We start from the raw sequence: 11,785 nt of genomic DNA, 5'->3' as shown, positions 1-11,785 counted from the left end.
TTTCTTCATTTTAATTGGTTAATTTTGTATGTACGTACATAAGTCCTTAGCCGCCTGAATTTTCCGGTGTGGAGTGTGGACTGGGGTTAAAAAGAAACTTGGTAACAAGAGTGGTAAAGCAGTAATGGCGAGCGCTCGGCAAAACGTTCTAAACATTGGAAAAAATTGAGTTGTAAGATTTTTTAAGGCCGTAAATGATTACTAACAATATAACCTTTTTTACGCAAAACGTACACTCTAAGAAATTGGGTGATAGGCGCCATCACCGCGCGAGTGGAAACAGCAAGCATCACCGTAATGGTGATAAACCTATCACCGAAATTTGTCACCATTGCTGGTGATCACCACTACCACCGTACCATGGTGATAGCTTCGCTCTACACGTGACTTGCAGAGTGGCAAGTTTGTCGTACTCCACGAACCAGAAACAAATAAAGCAGCGGAGTTGCAGTGGAGTTGGTAAAATTACTTCGTATTTCAAAGTTTAAGAGGAAAAAAATAATACCGTACCGTGCCCAAGTAGTTATCGTGAATTTATAGACACAGGTAAAAGAAATTAAAAGTTAAAAGTTAGCTAATTTTGGCCAAGTTAACTTTGTCTCATTTCTAGTTGGAGAGAAATTTAACTTGGGTGTGGATCTGGAGGACCAGAATGGAGAAATTGAAGGATTTTGACCAGGGAATATTTGCATAAAATTTAGTAGCTTAATTGTTGAATCTGTACATAATTAATTAATATATTTTTTTCCAATTGGTCGGCCAACTGTAATCGATGCGAGTCAATAACGACGATTGTGGTCGCCGGTTGTACTGCAAAAAAGTTGCGGATAGTACAACGTCATCTGTGCAAATAAAAAAATTGTGCCAAAGTTCCAACTAAAAGGTAAAGTAATAAGCTATGATTTCTGGACCAATCTAAATCAACATTAATTAAATTCAGTCAATGTCCTAGATACATGTCGTGACTGGATACTCTTCGCAACTTCAAGTGCTGCTGCAATTCCACAAATGGGGAGGAACAGGTTTTACATATATACATATATAAAATATGAATTATCTGTTAAAGTATTTGAATAAAGCAATAAATTGCGAAAAATGTGACATTTTTGTGTGAAGAAGCGAAATTATTTTTATTTATCGATCACCAGACAGTGACATGGCGAATTAAATATGGTGGTGGTATATCACCGAGCGGTGATAGAAAATATTGATCGTTCCACCACCATCCGGTAGATGTCTACCACCATGATGGTGATGGCACTTTTTATCACCGCGCGGTGGTAGGTGACCACCATTGCGGTAGAGTCACATATAGTCACCGCTTAGTGAAAGTCCGGTGGTAAAATTTCTTAGAGTGTATAGTGGTTAACAAGATACGCAAAAACCACTCAAACCAAAAGTAAGGAATCAAATGGCGCTTATGCATCATTCCTTTGGGTGACCCCTCTTAAGGAAAATATTCGGGGGCAAAATTCCAACGAGCGACTTCTTTTTCTGAAAGGGAAAGAAAATACACTAAAAAGCGAACTTTATTTACACTCTAAGAAATTTTAGTGAACGAAAACGAATTTCCTTATATTTGAGTGCAAATTTGAGTGACTGAAAGAATCCGGCATTTCAGCTGAAACACTGTGAATGAAAGGATTTCTCACCCTAGGCTTAATATGTAATTAGGGCATGGTTAGAAATGAAGTGAGATGAAATGCATTTTGAATGAAAATGAGTGAATGTGAACGAAAATATTTAGTCAGAGGTAGTGATCGCTAATTTTTAAATGGAAAAGTTTTGACCAGATTTGATTACAGGGGCTGTAAACTGTTACGATGGATACAAATAATCGGAAATGTGTACGTCACATAATTTATGAACGTTCCCTACCCATAAAAAAATTGCGGCCTTCCCCTTAATAATTTTTCAGCGAATTTTGACTCTCATATCAATTATGTCGCGGTTATCTATTTATGTAAATAACCAGGAATGTCACCGTATTACGAAACCAATATAAATCTCAATTGCACATGTACAATGGAAAGTTTTAGTTCAAAGTATGACGCAAATGGAGAGATAATTTTGCATATTGTGACATGTGGACAGCAGTATATATATTTATTATTGGAAAGAGCGTGCCTTATCAAATAACTGATATCTGCTCGCTTTGGCACTGATTGACAAGCCTTTCCCAATACATAATTAACGTCAGAACGTCCACCTTTATAAGAGGCTGGGTCGCATGAGTCGTTACTATTCGAGCAAGGAAAACGCTGCGGTTTGATTAAATAAATATTCTACAAAAACTAAAATGAACCTGACCCTTAACCACGTCGCCGTTGTAGTACTTTTGACGGCACAAATTGTTCTCCTATTCGGACAAACGCCACAACCAGAATGTGGCATCGTGGAGGAAGAGGTAAGTTACAATTTGCAATGTGTGCAAAATTTTTTGTACTTAAAAATTGTTTTCGTGTAAAGTTGCCCATTTGGCTTGAATTGGTAAAATACATATCGAAAAACATGGGAATTCGTGATAAGCCCTCTCCATGCGATTAGAAAACTTGAATTAGTTGTAGATTTATTCAATTTTAAAACTGAAAATAATTATTCACTCATTACTTTATTTATTCACGATTTGAAAACAAAATATTAATTCATTGTCAATTTTGTTTCGTTTTATCTCAAATTCGCTGTACTGGTTAGAATTGTAAATATGCTCCATTTCTTAGTGAAAAACGAATTAGATAATTTATTCATTTTGTATTGAATAAATGAATCTGAACAGGAATGAATTTCTGTGCTAATCTGTAACCTTTTCGTTAAATTTTGTAGTACAACGTATTCTGTCCCGATTGGGAGGACGGCGTCCCCACGTATCACCCTTATCCGTACGACTGTCGCAAATTCCTCGAATGTACGAACGGTGTCGCGAAAGCGCAATGCTGCCCGAACGGGACCATGTGGGATCAGGACTTGACCGTTTGTAACCATGAAGCGGTAATTGGCTGTGTTACCGTTACCGCGCCACCGACGACCACGACCACACCGACTACCACAACCACTCCAACTACCACGACCACTCCAACGACTACCACGACCCCAACAACTACAACAACACCAACGACCACCACAACACCGACGACCACGACTACCCCAACAACTACTACCACTCCGACGACCACGACCACAACCACAACGACCGAAGCCCCAACTACCGAAGAACCCGATCCTATCACGTGGATCTGTCCGGAAGGGTACGAAGGACCCATTGCTCATCCCTATGATTGTACCCTTTTCTACATTTGTGACCCTGGCAGACGACCGTGTCTCTTTAACTGTCCTCCACCCCTGTATTACAACCCGGTATGCAAAATTTGCAAAAATTCTTAAAACAAAATTCACCAAAATTTTGAAAACTAAAAAAATACTAACGAACTGTCTTTCAATCAACAGCATACAGAATTATGTGATTGGGACTTTGAAGTTCCCGAGTGCGTCGGTGGAGTACCTCCAACCGGCACGCCAACCCCTCTTCCACCGACGACCCCGGTCCCACGAGGGTATCGGAATTCCCCGAGAAGTTATGAACCCGACCAAGAAGTTTGTGATGAGCCTGATTTTATGAAATATCTCAACAAGGTGATAGGTCGGGTGTAAAAAGCTGTTTTTTTAAATGTTTCCGTATTGTAAGGGGAAGTCCATAAATTATGTCATGCAAGAATGCTTTTTTTCCGATTCTCCCTTCCCCTTTTCACGTGTTGCACGCCTTTTTCACATATGGCGCAAATCACCCTGTAACGACAAACTTTCCCCCTCAGTCGTGACATAGTTTATGGACACCCCCTACTTTATGCATAAATAAATATGGGAAGTCGATGATAAATAATGTGACAACTCTTGAGAATTTTATTTACTTTAGTTCACCATCACAATTTTTAGGTAATGTGCATTTAGAACCAGAATAAATGCACACACTCTGCTATCAAATTTCAATTTTTATGAATTTTAGCACCTCATATTTCAATTATTCCGAATATTTTACTGTGTAAGGGTTGTATATCTTGACCAATTTCGACTGATTTCCAATCTGATTGGGAATATTGACTTAAATAAGTATTTAGGTGAATTTCAAAACCAAAATTTCTATAACTTCCATAATTTCAGACATTCATGTGCTTTTTAAATATAGAAGTATCCATGGTTGTCCGAAATTTTAGCCACGTTGGATTTCCTTACCTCTAACACACTACACAAATACTCATAATATTATGCTCATTGCTAAAACCATGTATAGTTTAGATTAATAAATAAGCACCCAAAATCTAATCTATAACTCATTGGTTATACATAATTATGTAGACAAACGTATTGAACTAAACACTTACTGATTTATTACTCTTTTATTTACTCTGTAGTGCATAAGTACTTGTTGGAAAGATAAATAACTTATCAAACACCATTAGTGCACTTGTATAAATTTATCTCGCGTTCTAAATATGCTGCAAACATTTGTGATTGACAGCAAATATCTGTAATCAACAAAGCAATATTTAGAAAAATGTCTGCCATTATTTGAAAAATAAATATGTTAATCTTATAGCTACATATATTTTCCAGAATTTGTATGTATATATTTAATATGCATGCGAGTACTTTCACGATTTGAAGCGATTTTTTTCTCGCTCAAAAAAATCGGAGCATACCAAATAAAACGTATTCAATTCAGTGCACAATTATTTTAAGACATAGTGTAAATATTTCTGAGTTTGTTTTAGAAAGTACTACGAAAGATTTCAAAGATGTGTCTGCTAAATTAATATCCGCTCTCTAATTATTATCCATGCATAACTCCAAGGATCTAGTACAAATATTTGGCAAATACTTGAAAATATAAATGGTAACGTGAATGTATGCATGCGTGTAATTATTTACTCATTATTTTTTTGCATAACGTCATCCATCTGAACAAATAATGTCCTGCAACGTTTTTACTGAATTCGATCAAAACCATTGGAACATGTTATTTATCAATATTCACGTGTTTATAATAATTCTACGCAATTAAAAAATATCTACTTAAACATTTATTATTAATTACCCGATTAATTACATAAATTCATTTCGTAATCAGCGTTAAATAATATAAATATTTAAATGGCCCATCTACACTTTCATCCTAGAACGACACTTGTGCCCTTTATAATTTCACTTTTAACTTTAAATCGTCCCTGCAAAAGTACGACACAACCACTAAATTCGGTACACTATCCTCTTCAAGAAGTAATCAATCAATTTAAAAACTGTACCATTGCACTTGTGTCAGATTCAGGGTATCAAAATGTTACCTATTCAAATTCAAAAATTGACAACAAACTATTTCCCAACGCATTTCCCACACCAATAATTATACTTGGAAACCCACACTTCTCAAAAGTTCTGGAGGAAGTATCCCTTATCAAAAAACACACAGTGTCACAATTTTGTGTACTATTTATTTATCAAATAACATTTGGACATGGTTTGACGAGCAGGAAACCAGAACAAAGTAATGCTAAACCAGAAGTTGGAGATTTCTTCGAAAATTTGGAACATTTCGGGGCAAAGAAGTCCATCACACAATACATACTTTTAAGAGCAGACTCGGCCCCATATTTTCTGGAAACCATAGAAAAATACATTTCTGCAGATATAAAATTTATGGAGATTCTCGTACTAAAAGAGGCAAATAATACTTCAATGGATTTGATGTACTATAATAAATACTACAGTTTGTCAAGGGCACCCTCTTCGTCGCCATGGATACGAGTGGAATGTTCGGTTTCCTGTTTTGACAAAATTCGCTCCATAACACAGGAAATCTCCAAGTGTAACAAGTACTTTTGGAATATGGCGGCCTGGGGGAGATGGAGGGGACCACCGTACGGATACAGATATACCTGTTCAGTCTCATTCATTTGACAATTAATGAAAAACAATTTCCTGTCGTTTGGATGAAAATGAGTGAAAGATTCCGTCATTTTAATTGAATAAGTGTGAATGAAAGGACTTCTGATTCAATTTACTTCTTTTTAACCCAATTTTTAAAACATGGGGAGAAATAAGCAATGAAGTCCAATGAAGAGAAATGAAATGAGTTTGAAAGAAAATGGCTGAATGTGAATGAAATTCTTCAAGATGATTGATTATGTAATTCATTTATTTTTGAACAGGTATGGATACAGCTGGACGGAACGGTTCACTCAAATTAACGGAATCGTTGGTCAGTCATCCAATTTAAATCTGGACAAACTTGCCACCGAGAAATCCGTCACATTTGACGAGTTTTTGAGCTACCTCTTACTTCAAGATGTGCTCGATTACTACGCAAATTTAACCGACTTGACACTAAATGGCTCTTTTGACGGGGTACGGAATGAATTTCATTTCCTTGACATACTCGGAAAAATACCCTTAGAAGACTCATCCACGCCGTGGGATATGATTTTGTCGAGAAAAGAATCCTTCAGTTTTCTCTCGTGTCACAAGGTTTTTCGACAAAGTGACACGGCGTCCGTGCTTAGTGCGCCGTTCGATGGGACCACGTGGCTTTTAGTGGCCGTATTTTTGACTGGGGTGACCCTCTTTTTTCAAATGGTGACGAAACTAACACAAAATTATAATTCTGCCAGTGACCTCTTAACTTATTTCGTGTTCGGGATTCTACTGGAAAACTCGATTTTAAACAACTTCGAAAAACGCATCGTTCAAAAGAAAAGTTTGTATCAGACTGTTAAGCTTCTCCTCACCCTGTACATCTTTTTTTATGGGACAATTCTCACAAATTTGTACAAAACTTGGTTCACCATGGAAATGATTGTTCCCTCGAAGGCGTCCGCTCCCTGGGGTGATATGACGGACCTGCTAAATAGTGCGGGAAGTTTGAAACCCTTCAGGTTTTTTGTTGGTGTTGAAACCTTGTTGTCCAGCTTAGATCTTACAATTTACGAGGAGCGGGATTACCTCTTTTTCTACCAGTGGAATGACATGCAGGCCTTACACCGACTTCTTGCTTCCTGCACAGTCCCTTAGAGTTTACGGGTCCTTATTCTGGTTCCAGGTTCGGATTTGATTTCTTCGTCCGATACGCATTCGAGTTCGAGTTCGAGAGGTAGATGCTGTATCCTAAAATTTTGGGTTCTAAAATTTCGTGTTAGGCTAAGAGCTAGAATGATTCGATAACCCGTATTCTAAAAACAATGTTTATTTCTGATTTTGACTAAAAATTATAACGATAATGAGACAAGTTGTGTGTTCACTGTTACAAATGTTTATAACATTTCGAATACCGATTTATTTAACTTATAACTGAAATGCATATTTGTAGCAGTAAATTAACGAGGGCATTCATTAATTACCAGTTTGCATATTCGGAGTGAAATATATTTAAATCTTATTTAGAAAACAGTAGCTATAAAGAACATCAATGATATTATCGGAGAAACGCTAATTCCCGATTGACTTATCAAGCAAATATTTCTGTACAAATTTTACTTTTTTGCTAACGATGCGAACTCGTAGAGAATGCCGTAAATATTTCGTATCCAAATGCTATCCAACATATCACCACACCCCCGATGAATAAATATATTCTCACCCATACTTTCGACTTAACCCCGACAAGTTTCTTCACCCTCGCATTCGTCCCCGTCCAATTCGCCCATTGATGAAATAACTTTTTAGGTTTAACCCGTTCAAACCAGGCGGTCCAGTAGGAATAAATTCCGGAAGAAATAAATTTTTTTAACCTGTTCCAGACATACCCATTTCTCACATGCCGAGTTTGCCACCCGTACCAAAATGGAACTAAAAAACTTCCTTTGCCCCCCAGAAAAACTATCTGATTGTAATTATCATTCAAAAATGGGACCAATTTGGCCACATTTTCGCTCGAATCGAGATACGCCACGTGGTCACAGAGCGACAAATTATTCACGAAATATGCCGGTTCCTTGTACAGAAGTGGGGTCACGTTTCTCAACACGCCCCAATCCACGCTATTTGACGAACTCAGGGGTAAATTTGAATCTATGATTTGATTCCATTGGTACAAGAAGAGGTAATCGCGCTCCTCAAAAATTTTCAGATCCAAGCTGGACAACAAGGTTTCAATACCAATAAAAAATTTGAAGGGTTTCAAACTTCCCCCACTTTTTAGCAGCTCGGTAAGATTTCCCCAGGGGGAAGAGGCCTTCGAAGGGACAATGGTTTCCATGGTGAAGGACGTTTTGTACAAATTTGTGAGGATCGTCCCGTACAAGAAGATGTACACGGTGAAGACAAGCTTAACACTCAAACGCTTTTGAACCATCCGTTTTTCGAAGTTGTGCAAAATCGAGTTTTCCCAAAGAACCCCCAAGATAAAGTAGGTTAAAAGGTCGCTCACCCAATTATAACTTTGCAACAGTTTCGTCACAATTAAAAACACAAATGTCACAGCTGTCAAAAGCGTCGTCAGTAAAACCCACGTGACCCCATCAAATGGCGCACTTAGCACGGAGGCCGTGTCACTTTGTCGACTAACTTTGTAACACGAAAGGAAATTAAAGGACTCTTTCTTCACTAAAATCACATCCCACGGGGTAAACGAATCGTCATACGGGATTTTTCCTAATGCGTTGAGAAAATGAAACCCGTTCCGGGCCACATACCCGGGTATCGACGAGTCGGTCAAATTGGCGTAGTAATCGAGCACATCTTGAAGTAAGAGGTAGCTCAAAAACTCATCAAAGGTGACCGATTTTTCGGAGGCGATTTGAAAAAGATCGAAATTAGATGAATGTCCGACGATTTCATTGATCTGGGTGAACCGCTCCGTCCAGCTGTGTCCGTACCTGTTCAAAAATAATAAAAACTTCATTAAAAAATTAATCATCCCGATTTCTTCGTGAAGATTTTAATTCAAATTAAGTTATTTTCGTTCAAATTCATACTTCATCGGACTTCATTTCTTATTTCGCCCCATGTTTTAAACATATTTAGGGTAAGAAATGAAGTGAGTAAGAAGTCCTTTCATTCACAGATCGGAAATTTTTCATTCAAACGATAGAAAATTCATTTTCATTCACTATCAAATGAATGAAAATGAACAGGTATGAAGTTTGTATATATTTGTATGTATCCGTACGGGGGTCCGCGAAATCTCCCCCAGGCCGCCATATTCCAAAAGTACTTGTTTCCCCGCGATATTTCTTGCATTACGGAGCGCACTTTTTCAAAACAGGAACATTTCTTGAGAGAACATTCCACCCGAATCCATGGGGATGCCTGCGACACACTGTATTTATTGTAGTACCGGAAGCTCATCGAAGTACTGGACCCTGAAGTATTTGAATCTTCGAAAAGTACCAGAATCTCCATAAATTTTAGATCCACCGAAAAATATTTTTCTATCGAGTCCAGAAAATGTTGCGCGGGTGCTGAGGCTTTTAAAATTATGTATTGCATGAAGGACTTTTTTACCCAATAATACTGCAAATTTCGAAAGAAATCTTGAATCTTTGCTGTAACGCGGGAAAAATCAAAATTACTTTCTCCTTCAATGTTTGACCCCTTCAAATTATATTCGACTGGATAAACAAGGGTTAAACAGAATTGTGACGTGTCCCGTTTTTTGAAGAGGGAGATTTCCTTAAGAACCTGGGCGATGTATTGGTTTCCAATTATAATTATTGGGGTAGAAATTTCGTCCGAATAGAGGTGAAAATTCGGACCAATTGTTGAATTATGAAGGGTCGAATTGTTCCCGGATTGTGGTGACACAAGTACAATTGTACAGTTTTTAAATTGATTGATAACTTTTTGAAGTGGGGATGGTATCGAATTATTTGATGGTGGTATTGCACTTTTGCAGGGAACATTTAAAAGTAGAGATGAAATTATAAAGGTGGCAATTGTTCTTGTGGTGTAGTACAGGATTATATTTGCCATTTATTTGTTTTCCTTGATGACGGAATGTTTAGATTGAATTAGTTGATTAGGCAATTAATTAATGAGAATGTGGAACTGATCATAATTTAACACTACTCCCGACCATAATATGTAAGTGTCTTATAAAAAAAATATGTACTTCTCCTTAAAATAAATCTAAGTACACGCAAAATCGCTTTAAAATAAAAACTTTACAAATTTTATAGATTCTTAGCCTATCACACAAATGGGAGACTTTTTCTCTCGTATGGTTAACCGTAACGTCATTATGATGAGAGCAAGTCTTCCGGGATAAAGTATTATGTAATTATGGTTTAATTCACAAGGACCCTTTAATTAATAATAGGTTTTCGTTAATTTTGCATAACAATTAATTTCAAAGCTTGAATGTTTATGTATAAATGCCTTGTTTCAACGGCTTGATTTACTGATTCGGTTAAGCATTACAAAACACTCTATCCATTATGAGAAAGTTATGCTAAAAAATAACGAGCTATTTGCATTAGATAATTTCATACCAAGTCGTTAACAAGTATTTTTAAGTGTTTGCCAAATATTGGTATACCAGTACATACATAACTGGGAACATATATGTTCCCAATATTCGGAGAGGGGATATATATTTGCCACAAAAATCGTTAAATAATGACTCAATATAAATACGAATAAATTCTAAAACATTTACGAAACGCGAATAAATAGACAAAAAAATATTTAGAATTAATTCCCTGGCTTTCAAAAAAAACATATATCACTACAGGTATGTCATAATCATTTGCATGTCAAATTTCTTTGAGTGAAAAAAATCGCCTCGAATCATTCAAATATTCACAAAATAATATATTTATTTTAGAAAACATAACCAAAATATTTATGTATTTATGCAATTAATTGCAATTTGACAATTGCAATTGTCAAATAACGGCAAATACAGTAATATAAATAATGTGTTTCAAAATATATACTTTTAAATTTTTGTAATTCATTGAAAACAATTAGGCGATACAAAACACTCACAAAATTTAATCGTTGGTTGTCACAAATAGAAAAGGTGATAATTTATACATATGTACATACATAGCCGCCCTATGGAGTAATATTATTTGTTTTCAATCAGAAATGTTTGAGGTATAATTGGAAGAGAAAAATAACCGTAGTGCGTGTAAGTGCAGTGGTGTGTTTAATGAATTTGGTGATTTTCTTGAGTGCTCGTGTACTACGGAATCACGGTGCTTAAATAAACTATGGTGCATCTTTAAAGTATTGAGCATCGGCCAATGTTAATAAATCCAAAAGGCTAAATGGCCGACCTCTCCATAAGCTATAACATGTAAAGTTTCGAAATTAATTGCACGGTCATTTCTTGATGGATTTTCAAAATGGCGCCCGTTTTGGAAACCTTGGACCTTGGGGAGAAATATATATTTTCAGATTTCTCAAATTCGGCCCCACCCCCTCAAAATCCAGGTCACAAGGTCAAAAAACAAGTAACACTTCTTTATCGCATTTTAAAATTTTACGACTGGATTCGACGGACCTGGGGGAAAATTCTTGGCGGAAATAGTCAGGTCATCATATTCAGCGACTAGTAGGCCACACCCCCTGCTTTGGAGTGATTGTGGGGGTGGTCAAATGTCAAATCAACACACTTAATTTAGTAAAAAAATTTCCCCCACCGTAGTTTCCGAAATTCAACGTCGCCAATACGTGTAATCTTACCAAGGCCCCCTATGTGAACGACATTCCATTGTCGTAGACCCCATGGCGACAGGGGGTGTGGTTATCGGCGCTTCTGCCAATACCTTACCAATGCACGCCATGCGACATA

At 36.9% G+C, this 11,785-nt stretch overlaps 1 protein-coding gene across 1 annotated transcript; it reads left to right on the top strand.

The window, feature by feature from the left end:
* The first annotated feature begins 2,207 nt into the window (after positions 1-2,207).
* On the top strand, positions 2,208-3,879 carry LOC110856556 (mucin-2). Its single transcript, XM_022105040.2, has 3 exons — positions 2,208-2,407; positions 2,824-3,354; positions 3,445-3,879. The coding sequence occupies exons 1-3, from the start codon at positions 2,300-2,302 to the stop codon at positions 3,646-3,648; spliced, it is 843 nt and encodes a 280-aa protein (XP_021960732.1). The 5' UTR covers positions 2,208-2,299; the 3' UTR covers positions 3,649-3,879.
* The last annotated feature ends 7,906 nt before the right edge of the window (positions 3,880-11,785 follow it).

Source organism: Folsomia candida, unplaced genomic scaffold (genome assembly GCF_002217175.1).
Source record: "Folsomia candida strain VU population unplaced genomic scaffold, ASM221717v1 Fcan01_Sc016, whole genome shotgun sequence".
Classification (NCBI taxonomy): Eukaryota; Metazoa; Arthropoda; class Collembola; order Entomobryomorpha; family Isotomidae; genus Folsomia; species Folsomia candida.
Note: the sequence above shows the minus strand (reverse complement) of the source record. Positions and strands in the feature narration are given on the sequence as shown.